Genomic DNA, 23,869 nt, shown 5'->3' with positions numbered 1-23,869 from the left:
CTCTCTCTCTCATCTACTGTAGCCGTGACTGTATTGTTGTCACACCACAGCCAGACAGTGATAGTGACCCTCTATTCCCGCACGGCCAGCTGGGACAAATGTAATTGGATAAGATCCATGGCTCAAGCGTTTTAGCAAATTAAAAATAACCACTGAAATCTGATTGGTTTGGAACACTGACATTATCTCTGGAATGTAGGGACATGTACTCTGGTTTTAGTTGGAATCAATGGTGGATGTAACAACGAAAGCTAAGCTATGTGAACTGTATGCCAGTGAAAATATGCTTTCTGTGCAGTTTAGTTGAGTTTTCTTTTTTAGCTTTGTGCCGTGTGTGTGTGTGTGTGTGTGTGTGTGTGTGTGTGTGTGTGTGTGTGTGTGTGTGTGTGTGTGTGTGTGTGTGTGTGTGTGTGTGTGTGTGTGTGTGTGTGTGTGTGTGTGCGTGTGTGTGTGTTCACAGCACAATCACATGATGCATCACATGACTTATCCTCTGTCCATGTCCCCCTCTTCACTTTCTCCGTCTAAGTTATCTATTCAATCTCTCCCTCCCTCCCTCTCTCTCTCTGTCTCTCTTCATCTGCACCAACAAGTTCACAGTGTGTACACAGACACAGACAGACACAGTGTGCACACAGACAGTTTGTTGTGGTAGAGCTGAGTGCTTGTGTTTCAACAGTGGTACATTGGATTGTACTGAGAGTGGATCGGTAGAGTAGAGTAGAGTAGAGTAGAGTAGAGTAGAGTAGAGTAGAGTAGAGTAGAGTAGAGTGGAGTAGAGTAGAGTAGAGTAGAGTAGAGTGGAATAGAGTAGAGTAGAATAGAGTAGAATAGAGTAGAGTAGAGTAGAGTAGAGTGGAATAGAGTAGAGTAGAGTAGAGTGGAATAGAGTAGAGTAGAATAGAGTAGAGTAGAGTAGAGTAGAGTAGAGTAGAGTAGAGTAGAGTAGAATATAGTAGAGTAGAGTAGAATAGAGTAGAGTGGAATAGAGTAGAGTAGAATAGAGTAGAGTAGAGTAGAGTAGAGTGGAATAGAGTAGAGTAGAGTAGAGTGGAATAGAGTAGAGTAGAGTAGTGTAGAGTAGAGTAGAGTAGAGTAGAGTGGAATAGAGTAGAGTAGAATAGAGTAGAGTGGAAAAGAGTAGAGTAGAGTGGAATAGAGTAGAGTAGAGTAGAGTAGAGTAGAGTAGAGTAGAGTAGAGTGGAATAGAGTAGAGTAGAGTAGAGTAGAGTAGAGTGGAATAGAGTAGAGTAGAGTAGAGTAGAGTGGAATAGAGTAGTGTAGAGTAGTGTAGAGTAGAGTAGAGTGGAATAGAGTAGAGTAGAATAGAATAGAGTAGAGTAGAGTAGAGTAGAGTAGAGTAGAGTAGAGTGGAATAGAGTAGAGTAGAATAGAATAGAGTAGAGTAGAGTAGAGTAGAGTAGAGTAGAGTAGAGACAATGTCAAGCTGAGCAGTACACAGTCAGTCAATCAGTGAGCCAGTCAGTCAGTCAATCAGTGAGCCAGTCAGTCAGTCAATCAGTGAGCCAGTCAGTCAGTCAATCAGTGAGCCAGTCAGTCAGCCAGTTAATCAGTCAGTCAGTCAGTCAGTCAGCCAGTTAATCAGTCAGTCAGTCAGCCAGTTAATCAGTCAGTCAGCCAGTTAGTCAGTCAGTCAGTCAGACAGTTAGTCAGTCAGTGAGTCAGTCAGTCAGCCAGTTAATCAGTCAGTCAGTCAGTCAGTCAGTCAGCCAGTTAATCAGTCAGTCAGTGTGTATGTGCGTCAAGTAGTGAGGAGTACGTTCCTGTGTGTTCATGTCCATATGTGTGTTAATCTCTCTCTGTGTCTCTCTCTGTGTCTCTGTCTCTCTCTCTGTGTCTCTCTCTCTCTCTCTCTGTGTCTCTCTCTGTGTCTCTGTGTCTCTCTCTGTGTCTCTCTCTGTGTCTCTGTCTCTCTCTCTCTGTATCTCTCTCTGTGTCTCTGTCTCTCTCTCTGTGTCTCTCTCTGTGTCTCTCTCTGTGTCTCTCTCTCTCTCTGTGTCTCTCTCTGTATCTCTCTCTGTGTCTGTCTCTCTCTCTGTCTCTCTCTCTGTGTCTCTGTCTGTGTCTCTCTCTGTGTCTCTCTCTCTGTCTCTGTGTCTCTCTCTGTGTCTCTGTCTCTCTCTCTCTCTCTCTCTGTGTGTCTCTCTCTGTGTCTCTGTGTCTCTCTCTGTGTCTCTCTCTGTGTCTCTGTCTCTCTCTCTGTATCTCTCTCTGTGTCTCTCTCTGTGTCTCTGTCTCTCTCTCTGTATCTCTCTCTGTGTCTCTCTCTGTGTCTCTGTCTCTCTCTCTGTGTCTCTCTCTGTGTCTCTCTCTCTCTCTGTGTCTCTCTCTGTATCTCTCTCTGTGTCTCTGTCTCTCTCTCTGTCTCTCTCTCTGTGTCTCTGTCTGTGTCTCTCTCTGTGTCTCTGTCTCTCTCTCTGTGTCTCTCTCTGTGTCTCTGTCTCTCTCTCTGTCTCTCTCTCTGTGTCTCTCTCTGTGTCTCTCTCTGTGTCTCTCTCTGTGTCTCTGTCTCTCTCTCTGTCTCTCTCTCTGTGTCTCTGTCTCTCTCTTTCTCTCAGTACACAGGCCCTGTCCCGGGAGACAGCGAGTCTCCCATGGCTGTCAGCGAGATGTCGCCCAGCCGGGCTCAACGGCAGCCCAACACACAGAGACCTAACACATGCTGCTTCTGCTGGTGCTGCTGCTGTAGCTGCTCATGGTAGGTCCCTGTTCCCCCTCTTTCAAGTAGTATAGGGTACGACCCTGTTCCCCCTCTTTCAAGTAGTAGATGGTACGACCCTGTTCCCCCTCTTTCAAGTAGTATAGGGTACGACCCTGTTCCCCCTCTTTCAAGTAGTATAGGGTACGACCCTGTTCCCCCCTCTTTCAAGTAGTAGAGAGTACGACCCTGTTCCCCCTCTCTTTCAAGTAGTAGAGGGTACGACCCTGTCCACCCCCTCTTTCAAGTAGTAGAGGGGACGACCCTGTTCCCCCTCTTTCAAGTAGTAGGGGGTACGACCCTGTTCCCCCCTCTTTCAAGTAGTAGCGGGTACGACCCTGTTCCCCCTCTCTTTCAAGTAGTAGAGGGTACGACCCTGTTCCCCCTCTCTTTCAAGTAGTAGAGACTACGACCCTGTTCCCCCTCTCTTTCAAGTAGTAGAGGGTACGACCCTGTCCACCCCCTCTTTCAAGTTGTAGAGGGTACGACCCTGTTCCCCCTCTCTTTCAAGTAGTAGTGGGGTACGACCCTGTTCCCCCTCTCTTTCAAGTAGTATAGGGTACGACCCTGCCCCTGCCCCCCCCCCCCCCCTTCAAGCCATTTAGTTAGTGTCCTAGACTGTTTCTGTAAACATTCAGCAGAAGGACTAAAAGTGATTAAGTCTTCCTCGGGTCCCATGTGTGGCCTGAGGGGAACTGAAGACCTGATTCAGAGAGAGAGAGAGAGGAGAGGGAGAGAGAGGTGTGTGTGTGTGTGTGTGTGTGTGTGTGTGTGTGTGTGTGTGTGTGTGTGTGTGTGTGTGTGTGTGTGTGTGTGTGCACGTGTGTGTGTGTGTGTGTGCACGTGTGTGTATGCACGTGTGTGTGCGTGTGTATAAGTGCTGTGATGTAGTTTCACCACCTTGCAGTCTCACCGTTAGGAATGAAGAGGACATAGGTAGTAAATCCCTGGAGACACGCCTGGAGACCTTTCAAAACTGTGAAGATTGGTGAGTAACCTACACCCTAACCCCTACACCCTAACCCCTAACCCCTACACCCTAACCCCTACACCCTAACCCCTACACCCTAACCCCTACACCCTACACCCTAACCCCTACACCCTAACCCCTACACCCTACACCCTAACCCCTACACCCTAACCCCTACACCCTACACCCTAACCCCTACACCCTAACCCCTACACCCTAACCCCTACACCCTAACCCCTACACCCTACACCCTAACCCCTACACCCTAACCCCTACACCCTAACCCCTACACCCTACACCCTAACCCCTACACCCTACACCCTAACCCCCTACACCCTAACCCCTAACCCCTACACCCTAACCCCTACACCCTAACCCCTACACCCTACACCCTAACCCCTACACCCTAACCCCTACACCCTAACCCCTACACCCTACACCCTAACCCCTACACCCTAACCCCTACACCCTAACCCCTACACCCTAACCCCTACACCCTACACCCTAACCCCTACACCCTAACCCCCTACACCCTAACCCCTACACCCTAACCCCTACACCCTAACCCCTACACCCTAACCTCCTACACCCTAACCCCCTACACCCTAACCCCTACACCCTAACCCCTACACCCTAACCCCCTAAACCCTACACCCTAACCCCTACACCCTAACCCCCTACACCCTACACCCTAACACCCTACACCCTAACCCCTACACCCTAACCCCTACACCCTACACCCTAACCCCCTACACCCTAACCCCCTAAACCCTAACCCCCTACACCCTAACCCCTACACCCTACACCCTACACCCTAACCCCCTACACCCTACACCCTAACCCCCTACACCCTAACACCCTACACCCTAACCCCTACACCCTAACCCCCTACACCCTACACCCTAACCCCCTACACCCTAACCCCCTAAACCCTAACCCCCTACACCCTAACCCCTACACCCTACACCCTACACCCTAACCCCCTACACCCTACACCCTAACCCCCTACACCCTAACCCCCTAAACCCTACACCCTAACCCCTACACCCTAACCCCCTACACCCTAACCCCCTACACCCTACACCCTAACCCCTACACCCTAACCCCTACACCCTAACCCCCTAAACCCTACACCCTAACCCCTACACCCTAACCCCTACACCCTAACCCCCTACACCCTAACCCCCTAAACCCTACACCCTAACCCCCTACACCCTAACCCCCTACACCCTAACCCCTACACCCTAACCCCCTAACCCCTACACCCTAACCCCTACACCCTAACCCCCTAAACCCTACACCCTAACCCCTACACCCTAACCCCCTACACCCTAACCCCTACACCCTAACCCCCTACACCCTAACCCCCTACACCCTAACCCCCTACACCCTAACCCCCTAACCCCCTACACCCTAACCCTCTACACCCTAACCCTCTACACCCTAACCCCCTACACCCTACACCCTAACCCCCTGCACCCTACACCCTAACCCCCTACACCCTAACCCCCTGCACCCTACACCCTAACCCCCTACACCCTAACCCCCTACACCCTAACCCCCTGCACCCTACACCCTAACCCCCTACACCCTAACCCCCTGCACCCTACACCCTAACCCCCTACACCCTAATCCCCTACACCCTACACCCTAACCCCCTACACCCTAACCCCCTGCACCCTACCCCCCTACACCCTACACCCTAACCCCCTACACCCTACACCCTAACCCCCTACACCCTACACCCTAACCCCCTACACCCTACCCCCCCTACACCCTACACCCTAACCCCCTACACCCTACACCCTAACCCCCTACACCCTACCCCCCTACACCCTACACCCCCTAACCCCCTACACCCTAACCCCCTACACCCTACACCCCCTAACCCCCTACACCCTAACAATGAAATCACAGATCATTTTAAAGGGAGCAGGAGAGAACTTATAAATTGCTTACAATAATTACAATAACTTTTCAGGCATCAAATTGAGGAAATGTCAGACTTTTTTCAAAAGTACTTAAAAAAAAACTCACCCCTGAGTTGCCCCCATGTTGAGGATCATCGTGGCGGATGTGTTGTTACCTACCGTTAACCACCTGGGGGTGGCCCGTCAGGAAGTCTAGGATCCAGTTGCGGAGGGAGGTGTTTAGTCCCAGGTTCCTTAGCTTAGGGATGAGCTTTGAGGGCACTATGGTGTGGAACGCTGAGCTGTAGTCAATCAATAGCATTCTCACATAGGTATTCCTTTTGTCCAGGTGTGGTATTTGGTATTTAATAGGATCTCCATTAGCTGTTGCAATAGCAGCATGCATAGTATTTATATCAGCCCTCTTGATTACAATTAAGAGCAAAACGTGCCGCTCTGTTCTGGGCCAGCTGCAGCTTATCTAGGTCTTTCCTTGCAGCACTGGACCACACGACTGGACAATAATCAAGACTAGACAAAACTAGAGCCTGCAGAACTTGCTTTTTGGAGTGTGTTGTCAAAAAAGCAGAGCATCTCTTTATTAAGGCTAGACCTTTACTCATCTTTACAACCATTGAATCTATATGTTTTGACCATGACAGTTTACAATCTAAGGTAAAGCAAAGTCATTTAGTCTCCTCAACTTGTTCAACAGCCACACCATTCATTACCAGATTCAGCTGAGGTCTAGCCCTTAAGGAATGATTTGTACTAAATACAATGCTCTTAGTTTTAGAGATGTTCAGGACCCGTTTATTACTGGCCAAGCCATTCCAAGACAGACTGCAACTCTTTGTTAAGGGTTTCAGTGACTTCATTAGCTGTGGTTGCTGATGCGTAAATGGTTGAATCATCAGCATACATGGACACACATGCTTTGTTTAATGCCAGTGGCAGGTCATTGGTAAAAATAGAAAAGAGTAGAGGGCCTAGAGAGCTGCCCTGCGGTACACCACACTTTACATGTTTGACATTAGAGAAGCTTCCATTAAAGAAAACCCTCGGATAGATAGATAGTGCTGAATCCACGATATGGCAGAGGTTGAAAAGCCATAACACATACGTTTTTTCAACAAAAAGTTATGGTCAATGATATCAAAGGATTGACTGAAATCTAACAGAACAGCTCCAACAATCTTCTTATTATTGATTTCTTTCAACCAATCATCAGTCATTTGTGTCAGTGCAGTACATGTTGAGTGCCCTTCTCTATAAGCAAGCTGAAAATCTGTTGTTAATTTGTTTACAGAGAAATAGCATTGTATTTGGTCAAACAATTTTTTCCAACAATTTGCTAAGAGTTGGCAGCAAGCTGATTTGTCTGCTGTTAGAACCAGTAAAGGCCGCTTTACCACTCTTGGGTAGCGGAAATACTTTGGCTTTTCTCCAGGCCTGAGGACAAACACCTTCTTCTAGGCTCAGATTAAAGATATGACAGATAGGAGTGGCTATAGAGTCAGCTACCATCCTCAGTAGCTTTCCATCTAAGTTGTCAATGCCAGGAGGTTTGTCATTATTGAACGATAACAATCATTTTTCCACCTCTCCAACACTAACTTTGTAATATTCTAACTTGCAATGCTTTTCTTTCATTATTTGTTTTTTTTATGCATTAATACAATTGCTCACTGTTCATTGTTGGCATTTCCTGCCTAAGTTTGCCCACTTTGCCAATTAAATAATCATTAAAGTAATTGGCAACATCAAATGGTTTTGTGATGAATAAGCAATCTGAATCGATGAAAGATGGAGTTGAATTTGTCTTTCTGCCCATAATTTCATTTAAAGTACTCCAAAGTTTTTTCCATCATTCTTTATATCATTGATCTTAGCTTCATAATACAGTTTATTCTTTTTTGTTGAGTTTAGTCACATAATTTCTCAATTTGCAGTAAGTAAGCCAGTCAGATGTGCAGCCAGACTTATTAGCCACTCCTTTTGCCCCATCTCTTTCAACCATACAGTCTTTCAAAATCCATGGAGCCTTAACAGTTGTAACAGTCGGTTTCTTTTAACAGGTGCTTGTTTATCAATAATTGTAAGGAGCAATTTCATAAATTCATCAAGTGCAGCATTGTCGGTGATCAGGCCTACCACTGTTGTGTAAGGGCAGTGTGGAGTGCAATAGAGATTGCATCATCTGATGATCTGTTGGTGCGGTATGCAAATTGGAGTGGGTCTAGGGTTTATGGGATAATGGTGTTGATATGAGCCATGACCAGCCTTTCAAAGCATTTCATGGCTACAGACGTGAGTGCTATGGGTCGGTAGTCATTTAGGCAGGTTACCTTAGTGTTCTTGGGCACAGGGACTATGGTGGTCTGCTTGAAACATGTTGGTATTACAGACTCAGACAGGGAGAGGTTGAAAATGTCAGTGAAGACACTTGCCAGTTGGTCAGCACATGCTCGGAGTACACGTCCTGGCAATCCGTCTGGCCCTGTGGCCTTGTGAATGTTGACCTGTTTAAAGGTCTTACTCACATCGGCTGCGGAGAGCGTGATCACACAGTCGTCCGGAACAGCTGATGCTCTCATGCATGTTTCAGTGTTACTTGCCTCAAAGCGAGCATAGAAGTTATTTAGCTCGTCTGGTAGGCTCGTGTCACTGGGCAGCTCTCGGCACACAATTTTGGACATCTGTCATGACACCGACCATGATAAAGGGTTAAACATGGATTTTAAGTCAACTCTGGAATTTTATTGAATATAGCTATGATTCCCCCCCCCCTATATCTTAATGTAATGACATGAAAAAAAAATAGCTGATTATTGTTAATTACTTATCAACGGCTGTAACAAGTTGTCCAGTGTAGGAAATCCTCACTGTTTCCCTAGTTCAGTGTTTCCCAAACTCGGTCCTGGGGTCCCTCTTGGGTGCACGTTTAGTTTTTGTCCCTAACACTACACAGCTGATTCAAATAACCTACCCATCAAGCTTTGATTATTTGAATCAGCTGTGTAGAGGTAGGGCAAAAAAACGAAATGTGCACCCAGGAGGGCCCCAGGACCGAGTTTGGGAAACACTGAACTAGTATATAGAAATATCCATATACCGATTGAGAGAATCCAGTGTATCTACTAATATGTCTGAATCTTCTCTAGGGGGAAGTAGTACGCTAGCCTAGCTACCTGCAGCTGACACTTTTGAGAAATAAGCGAGAGGAGAGAAAATATGGTTTCTTCTAACGAAAACCTCAAATCAAATTTTATTGGTCACATACACATGGTTAGCAGATGTTAGTGCGAGTGTAGCGAAATGCTTGTGCTTCTGGTTCCGACAGTGCAGTAATATCTAACAAGTAATCAAATAATTTCACAATGACTACCTTACACACACAAGTGTAAAGGAATTAATAAGAATATGTACATATAAATATATGGATGAGCGATTGCCGAACAGCATAGGCAGGATGCAGTAGATTGTATAAAATACAGTATATACATATGAGATGAGTAATGTAGGATATGTAAACATTATTAAAGTGACATTATTTAAAGTGACTAGTGATACCATTATTAAACCCATTTATTAAAGTGGCCAGTGATTTGAGTCTGTATGTTGGCAGCAGACTCTCTATGTTAGTGATGGCTGTTTAACAGTCTACTGGCCTTGAGATAGAAGCTGTTTTTCAGTCTCTCGATCCCAGCTTTGACGCACCTGTACTGACCTCGCCTTCTGGATGATAGCGGGGTGAACAGGCATTGGCTCAGGTGGTTGTTGGCCTTGATAATCATTTTGGCCTTCCTGTGACATCGGTTGGTGTAGGTGTCCTGGAGGGCAGGTAGTTTGCCCCCGGTGATGCGTTGTGCAGACCGCACTACCCTCTGGGGTGCGATCTGCAGTTGCCGTACCAGGCAGTGATACAGCACGACAGGATGCTCTCGATTGTGCATCTGTAGAAGTTTGTGAGGTTTTTAGGTGACAAGCCAAATTTCTTCAATCTCCTGAGGTTGAAGAGGCGCTGTTGCGTGGGTGGATGTGTGTGGGTGGACCATTTCAGTTTGTCCGTGATGTGTACGACGAGGAACTTAAACTTTCCACCTTCTCCACTACTGTCCTGTCTATGTGGATAGGGGGCTGCTCCCTCTGCTGTTTCCTGAAGTCCACGATCATCTCCTTTGTTTTGTTGACATTGAGTGAGAGGTTATTTTCCTGACACCACACGCCGAGGGCCCTCACCTCCTCCCTGTAGGCTGTCTCATCGTTGTTGGTAATCAAGCCTACCACTGTAGTGTCGTTTACAAACTTGATGATTGAGTTGGAGGCGTGTTTGGCCACGCAGTCACGGGTGAACAGGAAGTACAGGAGAGGGCTGAGAACACACCCTTATTGGGCCCCAGTGTTGGGGATCAGCGGGGTGGAGATGTTGTTTCCTACCTTCACCACCTGGGGGCGACCCGTCAGAAAGTCCAGGACCCAGTTGCACAGGGTGGGGTCGAGACCCAGGGTCTCGAGCTTAATGACGAGTTTGGAGGGTACTATGGTGTTAAATGCTGAGCTGTAGTCGATGAACAGTATTCTTACATAGGTGTTCCTCTTGTCCAGATTGGATAGGGCAGTGTGCAGTGTGATGGCAATTGCGTCGTCTGTGGACCTATTGGGGCAGTAAGCAAATTGGAGGGGGTCTAGGTTGTCAGGTAGGGTGGAGGTGATATGCATACCCCACAAGACATGCCACCAGAGGTCTCTTCACAGTCCCCAAGTCCAGAACAGACTATGGGAGGTGCACAGTACTACATAGAGCCATGACTACATGGAACTCTATTCTACATCAGGTAACTGATGCAAGCAGTAAAATCAGATTTTAAAAACAGGTAAAAAAAAACACCTTATGGAACAGCGGGGACTGTGAAGCAACACAAAATTTTGCCGCTGCCTCTCGGGCTTCTGTAGTTGATTCTCCCCGGTCCAGCTCGTCCTCCCAGTCAGCGCACGCTGCTTGGCCTTCCTGTGGTGGGTTATTCTGTCACGAGTTCTGTCTTCAAATTCCCTGTCATATATGAGCCAAGGCGCAGCGTGCCGGTAATTCCACATCTTTATTGAAGGAAACCGAAACCAAAACAATAAACAGGTAACCAGCAAGAAATGTAACGCACAGTGCCGTACACACACAGAAATAACAATAACCCACAAACACAGGTGGGGAAATGGCTGCCTAAGTATGATTCCTAATCAGAGACAACGATAGACAGCTGCCTCTAATTAGGAACCATACTCGGCCCAAAACAAAGAAATACAAAAACATAGAATGCCCACTCCACACCCTGACCTAACCACATAGAGACACAAACCCTCTCTCTCAGGTCAGGGTGTGACAGTACCACCCCCCTCCCCCCCCCCCCCAAAGGTGCGGACTCCCGGCCGCAAACCTGAACCTATAGGGGAGGGTCCGGGTGGGCATCTATACTTAGCGGCGGCTCTGGTTCGGGGCATAGCCCCCATACTGCCCGCTGATCCCCCCGCTTCTGTGTCGCCGGAGGAACCAGACCGTGGATCAGCGCCGGAGGCTCTGAACTGCCAACCGCCGCTGACGACTCTGGGCTGCAGGCCGCCGCTGAAGACTCTGGGCTGCAGGCCGCCGCTGAAGACTCTGGGCTGAGGAGCGTCGCTGGAGGCTCCGGGCTGAGGAGCGTCGCTGGAGGCTCCGGGCTGGGGAGCGTCGCTGGAGGCTCCGGACTGGGGAGCGTCGCTGGAGGCTCCGGACTGGGGAGCATCTCTGTAGGTTCCGGACTTGGGACCTTCGCTGCAGGCTCCATGCCATGGATCATCGCTACTGGTTCCGCGCCATGGATCATCACTGGAGGCTTTGTGCCATGGATCATCACTGGAGGCTCCGGGCCATGGATCATCACTGGAGGCTTCGTGCCATGGATCATCCCTACAGGCTCCAGGCCATGGATCATCACTGGAGGCTTCGTGCCATGGATCATCACTGGAGGCTCCGGGCCATGGATTATCACTGGAGGCTTCGGACCATTGATCATCACTGGAGGCCTCCTACGGAGAGCTGGATCCGGTCTCACCAGACTGGAGAGACGCACAGGAGACTGAGTGCGCAGAGCAGGCACAGGGTATACTGGGCCGTGGAGGCGCACCAGAGGTCTGGAGCTCAGGGCTGGCACACCCCGTCCTGGCTGGATGGTCACTGTAGCCCAGCAATGGTGGGGAGCTGGTACAGGACGAACTGGGCTGTGCTGGTGAACGGGGGGTACCGTGCGTAGAGCTGGCGCAGGATAACCTGGGCCAAAGAGACGCACTAGAGACCAGGAACGCTGAGCCGGCGCACTTCTTCCTGGCTGACGGCCAACTCTAGCACGGCAACTGTGAGGCGCTTGCACCGAGCGCACCGGGCTGTGAGTGCGCATCACCGCATAATACGGTGCTTGCTCGGTCACTCGCTCCCCACGGTAAGCACGGGGAGTTGGCTCAGGTCTCAACCCCGACCTCGCCAATCTCCCCGGGCTTCTGTCGTTGATTCTCCCCGGTCCAGCTCGTCCTCCCAGTCAGCGCACGCTGCTTGGCCTTCCTGTGGTGGGTTATTCTGTCACGAGTGCTGTCTTCAAATTCCCTGTCATATAGGAGCCAAGGCGCAGCGTGCCGGTAATTCCACATCTTTATTGAAGGAAACCGAAACCAAAACAATAAACAGGTCCGCAGCAAGAAACGTAACGCACTGTGCCGTACACACACAGAAATAACAATAACCCACAAACACAGGTGGGGAAAAGGCTGCCTAAGTATGATTCCTAATCAGAGACAACGATAGACAGCTGCCTCTGATTAGGAACCATACTCGGCCCAAAACAAAGAAATACAAAAACATAGAATGCCCACCCCACACCCTGACCTAACCACATAGAGACACAAACCCTCTCTCTCAGGTCAGGGCGTGACACATACGCACTGTACATACATACGGATTTTGTAATGTAGATATGTGGTAGTGGTGGAGTAGGGGCCTGAGGGCACACAGTGTGTTGTGAAATCTGTGAATGTATTGTATAGTTTTTAAAATTGTATAAACTGCCTTAATTTTGCTGGACCCCAGGAAGAGCTAATGGGGATCCATAATAAATACAAATATGATCCTTGACTAGTCTCTCTAAGCACTTCATGATGACAGAAGTGAGTGAGTGCTAGTCATTTAGTTAACTTACGTTCACCTTGCCATAATTAAATGCAGTGTTTCGGCGCTTTCAGTTTTTGCGCGAATGCTGCCATCATACCTCCACGCCCGCAGAATACTTTGATTACAGAGCAGATGAGGGCCAGCAACTAGGCAAAAAGGTTTTACAAAGCAGTGCAGTGCAAGGGAGGTTTAGTTCCAAAGACAACAACTATTTTACACATTACATTATTCTACTAACGACTAAATCCAAATAGTTGCTAAGTGACCATGACATGAAGATACTGTGCTGAGCATTCCTGTTAGCATTATAATATGATTACATTCCAAAAGTAATGTGAAAATATAACTTAGCTATGACAACAATATATTTAGACTACTTCGCGTTTGTCTGGTCTTGCTGACTACTGTTTTTGGTGGAGCATTGCATCCTGGGAGTTAAAATGCACTTTTTGAATCGTAGTATGCAGTGTAAAATCAATTGTATTTCTATGTTGACTATTTCAATATAAAAGCTTCAGAAATGAGCTTCAAAGGCTGTGTTTACACAGGCAGCCCAATTCGGATCTTTTTTTTTTGTTTGTTGACCAATCAGATCAGCTTTGAAAAAAGATATGAAGTGAAAAGACCAATTCGTGGAAAACGTATCAGAATTGTGCTGCCTGTGGTAAACACAGCCATAGTGGTTTTATGTCGTTTTGAAACTAAACTATTCATGATTTCCGACCTGAGTTAAGCGCGCGTAAATGGAACGTAAATTCCCTTTTTTACGCCCATCTCTCTCTCTATGTGTATTCTGACCTTGAATTGAAGCACGAGAATAGCACGCTATTCACCCGCTATTCGTTTAGAGATCAAAGACATTGAGGTGTATCTATAGTTACACCATGTTCTGACCTTTACTTAATTCTCTCGTAATTCCCACCACTTTTACGAGCGAACAAACCGTGAATAAGGTCGAGCAAACCTGCCAGGTTCCAAGTGGAAAATGGATACGCTTTCCTTTTTCCGATATAATCTCCATGCATTGAATTTATAAATTGATTAAAGCTAGGTAAATAAGTAATCCGTTTGTAGAATGGGGATTGTAAATACACGTAGCAATTATTTTAAGATGATTTCTCCTTATAATCCCTGGAAACCAGTCATATGGAAGCAGACTGAAAATCATATCAACATGACATGGGTTGCAGCCCTTTTTCCACAGTGAAGTAGGCTACGAATAGCTGTGCCGCTATTCAGAATTAGAATTGTGTGCCCTTATAATTTGCATAGAGGAAAATTTGGAGGGCTGTAAGGGCTGAAGCTGCACAGTTGATGTATGCACTTTAGAATGTTTGGAAAGCCCGGGCTCTTCCGTAAAGCCCAGCTCTGTGGAGTGTACGGCTTAAAGTGGTCCTATGGACAGATACTCCAATCTCCGTTTGTGGAGCTTTGGCAAATGAATGGGGAAAAAATCCCATTGGCTAGATGTACCAAGTTTATAGAGAGACATACCCGAAGAGACTTGCAGCTGTAATTGCTGCAAAAGGTAACTCTGCAAAGTATTGACTTTAGAGGGGTGAATAGTTATGCACGCTCAAGTTTTCCGTTTTTTTTTGTCTTATCTCTTGTTTGTTTCACCCAAAAAAATATTTAGCATTTTCAAAGTTGTTCAATGTTGTGTAAATCAAATGATACAACCCCCCCCCCCCCCCCAAAAAAATCTATTTTAATTAAAGGTTGTAAAGACAACAAAATGGGAAAAATGCCCAAGGGGGGTGAATACTTTTGCAAGCCACTGTACATAATATTTGTGTATCTCCCTCATCATTATTTACGATTCATTCAGGATTATTCACATTCATGTAGAAACATTCAATTCTTATTTACAATAAAAGTGACTCCAAAATGACACAATACATTATTTACCTTTTTTTTTAAATTATTATTTAAGTGTTTTAAAATCCCCCAAAATGTGATACTTTATTTAGTTATTTTATGAACCCTTATTTTACCAGGTAAATTGACTGAGAACACATTTTAATTTACAGCAACGACCTGGGGAACAGTTACAGGGGAGAGGAACAGGGGTGATGAGCCTTCCCTGTAGCTCAGTTGGTAGAGCATGGTCTTTGCAATGCCAGGGTTGTGGGTTCAATTCCCACGGGTGGCCAGCACAAAAAAAAAAAATGTATGAAATTCTATGAAATGTATGCATTCACTACTGTAAGTCGCTCTGGATAAGAGCGTCTGCTAAATGACTAAAATGTAAATGTAAAATGAATGAACCAATTAGAAACTTTTTATTAATTTTGATTTGGCATCAAAATAATCTGAACACAACCAAAACCAACATCAAATGCATCCAACAAAGTTGTAGTCATTGCATTCTATATTGGACCAAAATACTTTTTACTACTGTAATACACATATAAGTTCATTTGTCCCAAATTGAAATTTCTAAATGGTTCACCCGATTTTGATGAAAATAAATTAAAGCTGACAGTCTGCGCTTTAACCTCATAGTCATTGTTTGATTTCAAATCCAAAACTTTTGGAGTACAGAGCCAAAAGAAGAGAAACATGCTCACTAATTACGGAGGGCACTGGATGTTTTAATATTTACTGGTCAAGCCACAACTGAGGGAGCCAAATAACACTCAATCGTTGACACTAGCGCCTCTATTGCGGTAAAATAAAATATATATATATATATAATAAAAAATAAATAAAATAAAAACTTCTACGCTTTTTTGTTTTGCGCCTTTCAAGATAATTTCATGGTACAGCGTTGTATATTCTCACAGGCTTTAATGGGGTGTTTTAGACCATATAAGGGTTAATTAGGGGTGAAATAGCCAAAGTCATGCACGAGCACTGAGGCTGAGAACAATTGGTATTTATCAATGGTTCTCTCCTACCAGTGTGCGTATGAGACTCGTAAGATTGTTTGATAAATCACACTTTTTCTATACTTAAGTAATATTTTAGAATAGTTTCTATGCAATATTGATAAATGCAATATCCCTCTCTCTCTCTCTCTCTCTCTCTCTCTCTCTCTCTCTCTCTCTCTCTCTCTCACTCTCTCACTCTTTCTCACTCTCTCCCTCCCTATCCCTCTCTCTCTCTCCCTCTCTCTCTGCCTCTCTCTCTCTCTCTCTCTCTCTCTCTCTCTCACCCTCCCTATCCCTCTCTCTCTCTCTCTCTGCATCTCACTCTCTCTCTCTCCCTCCCTATCCCTCTCTCTCTCTCTCTGCCTCTCTCTCTCTCTCTCTCTCTCTCTCTCTCTGCATATCCCTCACTCTCTCCCTCCCTATCCCTCATTCTCTCCCTTCCTATCCCTCTCTCTCTCTCTGCCTCTCACTCCCTCTCTCACTCTCTCTCTCTCTCTCTGCATATCCCTCACTCTCTCCCTCCCTATCCCTCATTCTCTCCCTTCCTATCCCTCTCTCTCTCTGCCTCTCACTCTCTCTCTCTCTCTCTCCCTATCCCTCATTCTCTCCCTCCCTATCCCTCCCTCACTCTCTCCCTTCCTATCCCCCTCTCTCTCTCTGCCTCTCACTCTCTCTCTCTCTCTCTCTCTCTCTCTCTGTGTGTATCCCTCATTCTCTCCCTCCCTATCCCTCACTCTCTCCCTTCCTATCCCTCTCTCTCTCTCTCTCTGCCTCTCTCTCTGCCTCTCTCTCTCTCTCTCTCTCTCTCTGCGTATCCCTCATTCTCTCATCCTTATCCCTCACTCTCTCCCTCATTCTCCCCCCCCCCCCCCAGCACCAAACCAACATTAGAGGAAATAAAGGTCTGGGCTCAGTCGTTCGATAAGCTGATGAAGAATCCTGCAGGTCGGAATGTGTTCAGGGAGTTCTTAAGGACTGAGTACAGTGAGGAGAACATGTTGTTCTGGCTGGCCTGTGAAGACCTCAAACAGGAGATGAACAAGAACACAGTGGAGGAGAAGGCACGCATGATCTACGAGGACTACATCTCTATCCTGTCCCCCAAGGAGGTATGAGTACTGCACTTTATCTTCTCTGTCCTCCACATTCTCCCCCATAGAGGTATGAGTACTTCCTGTTTCTCTCTTATCTCGTTCATCCTCTGTCCTCCTACTCCATATCTATGTCTTCTCCCTCAAAGAGGTACGAGTACAAACAAGTACTTTTTCTTATTTTTCTCTCATCTTTCTCCATCTTCTCCTCCAAATAAGTATTTTTTTCTCCCCTTTCCTCTGAATCCAAACTCTCTCCATATCTGTCATCCTCTTCTCCATATCTGTCGTCCTCTTCTCCATATCTGTCATCCTTTTCTCCATATCTGTCATCCCCTTCTCCATATCTGTCTGTCCTCTTCTCCATATGTGTCTGTCCTCTTCTCCATGTCCCGTCCAAAGTCAGAACATTCGTTAGTTTGCGGCAAATGTTCTCATAACACAGAAACTGTGTAGTTGTACTGATGATTGTTTAAGTGCCAGAGAAGCAGATGTTTTGGAGGATATATTCTAACGGGTGTTGTTAGCAAACCGTGCAAATATATCCCAGTATTTATTATTTATTTATTTATTTTTGTTTTTATGAGAACATTTGCCGCAACATAACAAAAAAAGTCTGAGTGTTATCAACATATTCAACATATTTTCATTAAAAAATATATATATTTTGATTAATTTGTTGATACTGTAATATCTTTCTACAAGATATAGTCCCAAAACATATCTAATCTAAGGTTGCTACCCAATCCGGCTGGTCGTTCATTCTATCGGTTCGGTTACCAGAGACGTGACCCAGTCGTTCAGTCTTTTTGTTCTGTATCTATGGACGCGACCCAGTCGTTCAGTCTTTTTGTTCTGTATCTATGGACGCGACCCAGTCGTTCAGTCTTTTTGTTCTGTATCTATGGACGCGACCCAGTCGTTCAGTCTTTTTGTTCTGTATCTATGGACGCGACCCAGTCGTTCAGTCTTTTTGTTCTGTATCTATGGACGCGACCTAATCGTTCGTTCTAAATGTTCCGTTTCCATGATGGCTGGCAACGTTCTAATCCCTTTGCTTGCTCGCTAGCCAACATTGGCTAACACAGCGACGTCAAACAGCCCAGCCAGAATAACAGCAAAGTAGCTGCATTTGTGTTTGTTTAAGCTGTTTTCTAGTGGTTTGTTGAGGATACATCCATAACAATGAGCTAATGATGTGAGATTTTGCCTGGTACAGATCATTTGCTCACTTTTCAGAAGAGATTGCCAACAACACAGTTAACACAATCACTTCAAACTGAAGCTGGAATAACAGCAAACTATCTGGATTTAGTGTTTTTCTTTGTCTATAGCCATAAAAAAAAGAATGCTGATTCATGATTTCGACTGGCTGAGAAAAAAATGCCAGCCTGTCTGTCTCATTCATTACAATGGGATAGCTGGAGACCTAATTTAAATATTGAAACAATGTCGCAAATGTCGGAGAGAGACAGACAGGTTTATACAAATCTCCGCTGTTGAAAACCAATTGCTAGTTCAAAAAGAAACATGAGATAATGTCTAGATGCTTTTTATAGTGGAGATCAAGTTTATAAATTGCCTGGCTGGGCTGATGAGACAGTGGATTGTGCACAGTCAGATGGAACAGAGTAAACAGGCATTTCAACATCATAGATTTAGCCAGTGGTAACTTGTGGAATAGACACCGGCTGGAATGCGGTTTTAACCAACCAGCATCCAGGATTAGACCCACCCGTTGTATAAACAATGAGTAACAACTTGCTAGGCGTGGCTGGTAGGTGGCTGATAGGATGGCAATGAGGGCACACAAACCAGGCTGGCATATTTATTCAAAATAAAAGGCTCACAAAGCTGGTTCTCAAACTGTAACTGAAAACAAAACACTCTCCCACTCTGCTTAACTGAATCTAGCATTAGAGTTAACTTGACAGTCACAGTGGCCTCCTTGCTACAGCCTACAAAACCTCATCAACACCTCATCAACACCTCTCAACAACTAGGTTTGGTTGTTACGGTTACCGTATTACCGCCAGTCGTGAGTCATAACCGCAGTCCAATTCCACGTGACTTTTGAGTCACAGTAATCTTCTTTTATACACTCTGGATATGCGTTGGTAGTACCCAACTCGCTAACGACCATCAGCAATCATGTAGCCAGCAGCTAACGTTAGTCATTTAGACACACCGAATAAAGTGTTTGGCAACAGAATATAGAAGATGGAATGATCTGGTGTTGATAACGAAGGGATACTGAAGTTCCTGAAAATATTAGTCAGCCAGTTTGCTAGTCCAGTAATGTTAGCATATTGTTTTATTTCCCGTGCAGGTGATTATTCACAAATGTTTGCGACGCAAATTTCACTGTCTTAAAAAGTACAAAACCTACAAATTACGCCATAGAGCAGTCTACACAGACAACATGAACACATTTGTCCAACCATAACAGATGGATGGCTAATGCAAAAAGAAAGAATTTATGGATTCTAGTACCACCATAACTTTCACAAATACGGAGACAGGTAGCCATCGTGAGATCAGTCTTTTTTCGACTAGCTAATGTATAGTGACACCTACTGATAAGAATTGGTAATGCAGGTTTGGTTAGAATATAGTGCAATAGAATGTGTGACATTCAATAATATATACTTGATGAAAATATATTATTTTCATTGAAAATGTTGAAAATGGTTGATTTAATAATTGAATGGATTTTACAGGGATTCTACATTGATTTATTATAATATCTTGTATTTTTCTTAATTTTTCAACGTTCACTTCTTTACATTGTTTGTGGATAGATACAAAAAAAAAAGATATTTAAAGACGACGTAACCTTTGTTTACATAACGCTCATTTCCTGCTACTGTAGTTCACTAAAACTACAGAATATGTTGGCCGTTGAAGTTGTTGTCTCTGGTTCTTTTGATAACAAGGTTTGTTTGAAAAGGTTTGATCTGCTAGGAGTGTTTCCAATTCTCCAATTTGAACAGTCCATGGAGGTTTCTTTCATGTGTAAGTGTTATTTTACGGTTGAGGAAGTTGTACAACAATCCATGTCGAAACGCCAATGCCAATTATTTTGAATCGCATTACAATTTATTAGACATTTATTGAACAAACATAGTTTTACCATATTTTGTTGATAGTCACAAGGGAGGATCAATCCTGGAGTGTTATCCCTGGAATTAATTCACTGCGCTGTGACTAAATCACAAATGTAAAACCTCTTAGATGTTAAGTCCCCAATATAGGGGACTTTATTAAGCGGTTCTGGACCGGTTCCTACTGACGTTTTGGTGTACAAATCACTCTGTGAACGTTGCATGGTCCAGTGCCTTATAGTTCCAGAAAGCCCCACCTATCAGCTCTCTGTTTCCGCTCTCTCAGTGGAGCAGACTTGAAGTGTCAGGTTTCACACCCCACATTTGCATAGGGAGTGACGTGTCACATTTTCTGACCTATCCAGACAAATAAACGATTTCCTCTCCCTCTGAGCTGGCATATGAAACGGGACAGTCTAAATATTCTCAGTCGGATGTCGAGCTGTCAACTTGAAAAATACTAAATAATTTCAGCTAGCTAGCTAACGTTAGCTGGCTGGCTCGTTAGTTAACATTACGTGACAAGTGTGATCTTACACATTGTTTTACCTAGCTAGGTTCATTGTTTACCTAGCTAGCTAGCTACATGGCGTAAGCTAAAGTGCACTGTTAGCTAACTAGCTAACGTTAGCTGGCTGGCTCCCAAGCTAACGTTACGTGTATGACGTTATTATTCGTATACCAGAACCATTTGCTTTGGTAGTTAAAGCCTAATGTTAGCTAGCTAACATTGTACCTGGTTGGTTAGCTCCCAGCATATTCATGCAGGCTAAAGTGTACAACACCCGTTGAATATGGCCGGTGTCAGTAAACGTCTGCAAAAAAGCGTAATGAAATTGTTGCCAGCAGAGCTGGTTAGGCTGTTTTCATGTTATCCAGAGGTAAACAAATCATCGGCCAGAGCATCAAGTGTTCGCTCCGGGAGTGAAACGAGATGGCTGGGGCTAAAGCTTAAGAGGGTGTGAACGATGCAGAATGGGTGTAGACAAAGAAGAGCTCTTCACTAGATATGATAACATTCAAGTGCCATTTTCACAAAAAGTGAGTTTACAAGTTTATCAAGTTTCAAAGCAGAATTACATTCCAATTGTTCCTCAAAAATGCAGTGTATGATATATCATTTTGTAGTTCTGTGTCTCTACTTTTTATCCTATGTAAAAAATAAAAAAAATAAAAAAACACAATTTAAAATTTGCGACTTAAGACCAAATCCAAGTGGTGAGTCACATTTGTGCTATTTACTTGAGCTTGTGTCCTCCAAAATGACCTCAGCAAGTAAGTCTAAAAATAGTTCCACAGAGTTCTAGAACTATGCTTGTTGTGGCCACCTCATGATTTATAATTACTTTTAGGGGGTTTGTCTATGTAGGCAGAAATCTACATTTTGCATTATTACTCAAGAGGATAAAGCTTTTAACACCCTCTACTCTGACTTCCAGGTTGGATAAAGCTTTTAACAGCTCTATTCTGACTTCCAGGTTGGATAAAGCTTTTAACACCCTCTACTCTGACTTCCAGGTTGGATAAAGCTTTTAACAGCTCTTCCAGGTTGTGGTCCTTTCTGTTTGTAAGAAGGATAACTACTATCTAGAAAAATATCTAGAAAAATATCTAGAAAATAACCAATCTTCTTTATAAAACTGTAAAGTTGAGATGTTTGGACTTTAATTTTCCCTACAAACTTTATTCCAAAAATCATGTTAAATTATTACAAGGCAGATTGTGGTGAGGTGAACATAGATGTGCAAATGTACTAAGACATATAGCCATAGTTTGAATCATAATTGAAGGATTTCAGTACAAAGGAAAATCCACTAGAATCATTAGGATCCTGGTGACGCAGCAGACTATGTAGCCTACAGGGCTTGAAGATGGCAGATCATTCCGGGTTTTGCTGGGTAAACAGCATCTCTGTCTCTCTCTTATCTCCCACAAGGGTATAATCTCTCAATTCCCTGTCCTCTCCTCTCTGTCCTCCCCTCGTCCTGAAAGAGATGAGACTGAGCAACTGCTCTCTCTCTCTCTCTCTCTCTCTCTCTCCTCTCTCTCTCTCTCTCTGGGGAGTTGCATATGAAGCTCAGATATGGAGTGTGATCTCTCCACATTAAACTTTAACACTGTAATTCGCCTCTGCCAGGAATGGAGCGATTCCAATGAAGGCAAAAAGAAAGACTCTAGGGCTAGCTCTATTCATCTAACTCTCTCTCTCTCTTTCACTCACTCACTCTCTCTCTCTTTCACTCTCTCTCTCTCACTCTCTCTCTCACTCACTCTCTCTCTCTCTCTCTCTCTCTTTCACTCACTCTCTCTTGCTCTCTTTCACTCACTCTCTCTCTCTTTCACTCACTCTCTCGCTCTCTCTCTCTCTCTCCTCTTTCACTCACTCTCTCTCTCTCTCTTTCACTCACTCTCTCTCTCTCTCTTTCACTCACTCTCTCTCTCTCTCTTTCACTCACTCTCTCTCTCGCTCTCTCTCTCTTCTTTCGCTCTCTCTTCTCTTTCGCTCTCTCTCCTCTTTCGCTCTCTCTCTTCTTTCGCGCTCTCTCTCTTCTTTCGCTCTCTTTCTCTCTCTTTCTCTCTCTCTCTCGCTCTGTCTCTCTTCAGTTCTCCGTCTTTCTATCTCTCTCTTTCTCACTCCCTCTCTCTCTTTCTCTCACTCCCTCTCTCTTGTTCTCTCACTCCCTCTCTCGCTCTCTCACTCTCTTTCCAGTTCTCTGTCTTTCTATCTCTCTCTCTTTCTCACTCCCTTTCTCTCTCTCTTTCTCTCACTCCATCTCTCTCTTTCTCTCACCCCCCTCTTTCTCTCACTCCCTCTCTTTCTCTCACTCCCTCCCTCTCTTTCTCTCTCTCTTTCTCTCACCCCCTCTCTCTCTTTCTCTCACCCCCTCTCTCTCTTTCTCTCACTCCATCTCTCTCTTTCTCTCACCCCCTCTCTTTCTCTCACCCTCTCTCTTTCTCTCACCCCCTCTCTTTCTCTCACCCCCTCTCTTTCTCTCACCCCCTCTCTCTCTTACCACCTCTCTTTCTCTCCCTCTCTCTCTGTCTTTGTCTCTCTTGTTCTTGCTCTCTCACTCTCTTTCTCCATCTCTCTCTGTCTTTCTCTCTCTCGTTCTCTCTCACTCCCTCTCTCTATCTCTTTCCCCTGTTCCTGAACAATCAGAGGAGAGGAGAATTAAGGAGAGGAGAATTAAGGAGAGGAGAGGAGAGTTAAGGAGAGGAGAGTTAAGGAGAGGAGAGTTAAGGAGAGGAGAAGAGAGTTGAGGAGAGGAGAAGAGAGTTGAGGAGAGAAGAAGAGAGTTGAGGGGAGGAGAGTTAAGGAGAGGAGAGTTAAGGAGAGGAGAGTTAAGGAGAGGAGAGTTGAGGCGAGGGGAGTTAAGGAGTGGAGAGGAGAGTTAAGGAGAGGAGAGGAGAGTTAAGGAGAAGAGAGGAGAGTTAAGGAGAGGAGAGGAGAGTTAAGGAGAGGAGAGTTAACCTTTCTGGCCAACAGCCAAATCCAAACAACAGAAATCTCATAATTAAAATTCCTCAAACATACAAGTATTATACACCATTTTAAAGATAAACTTCTTGTTAATCCAGCCACAGTGTCCGATTTCAAAAAGGCTTTACGGTGAAAGCACACCATGCGATTATGTTATGTCAGCGCCTAGCCACAAAAAAAACATACAGCCGTTTCCCAAAGAAGGAGAGGTGTCACAAAAGTCAGAAATAGCGTTAAAATTAATCACTAACCTTTGATGATCTTCATCTGGTGGCACTCCCAGGACTCCATGTTAGACAATAAATGTTTGTTTTGTTCGATAAAGTTAATCTTTATGTCCAAAAACCTCATTTGAAATTGGCGTGCTATGTTCAGAAATGCATTGTCTCAAACAAACATCCAGTGAAAATGCAGAGAGCCACATCAAATTACAGAAATACTCATCACAAACATTGATATAAGATACAAGTGTTATACATACGATTAAAGATACGCTTCTTGGTAATCCAGCCACTGTGTCCATCTGATG

At 44.9% G+C, this 23,869-nt stretch overlaps 1 protein-coding gene across 6 annotated transcripts in view; it reads left to right on the top strand.

Annotated features, from left to right (window-relative positions):
* Positions 1-23,869, top strand: part of LOC106591588 (regulator of G-protein signaling 17) — an 84,701-nt gene that overhangs the window by 49,768 nt on the left and 11,064 nt on the right. For 2 of the 6 annotated variants that reach the window (XM_045696512.2, XM_045696515.2), the window contains 3 exons: positions 2,580-2,719; positions 3,639-3,707; positions 16,539-16,773. In XM_045696512.2, coding sequence (XP_045552468.1) covers positions 2,580-2,719; positions 3,639-3,707; positions 16,539-16,773 — 444 coding nt within the window. Of the gene's footprint in view, positions 1-2,579; positions 2,720-3,626; positions 3,708-16,538; positions 16,774-23,869 lie in introns of all 6 variants that reach the window. The other 4 variants (XM_045696511.2, XM_045696513.2, XM_045696510.2 and 1 more) reach the window with 3 other exon arrangements.

Source organism: Salmo salar, chromosome 15, assembly GCF_965601325.2.
Source record: "Salmo salar chromosome 15, fSalSal1, whole genome shotgun sequence".
In the NCBI taxonomy this organism is placed as follows: domain Eukaryota; kingdom Metazoa; phylum Chordata; class Actinopteri; order Salmoniformes; family Salmonidae; genus Salmo; species Salmo salar.
Note: the sequence above shows the minus strand (reverse complement) of the source record. Positions and strands in the feature narration are given on the sequence as shown.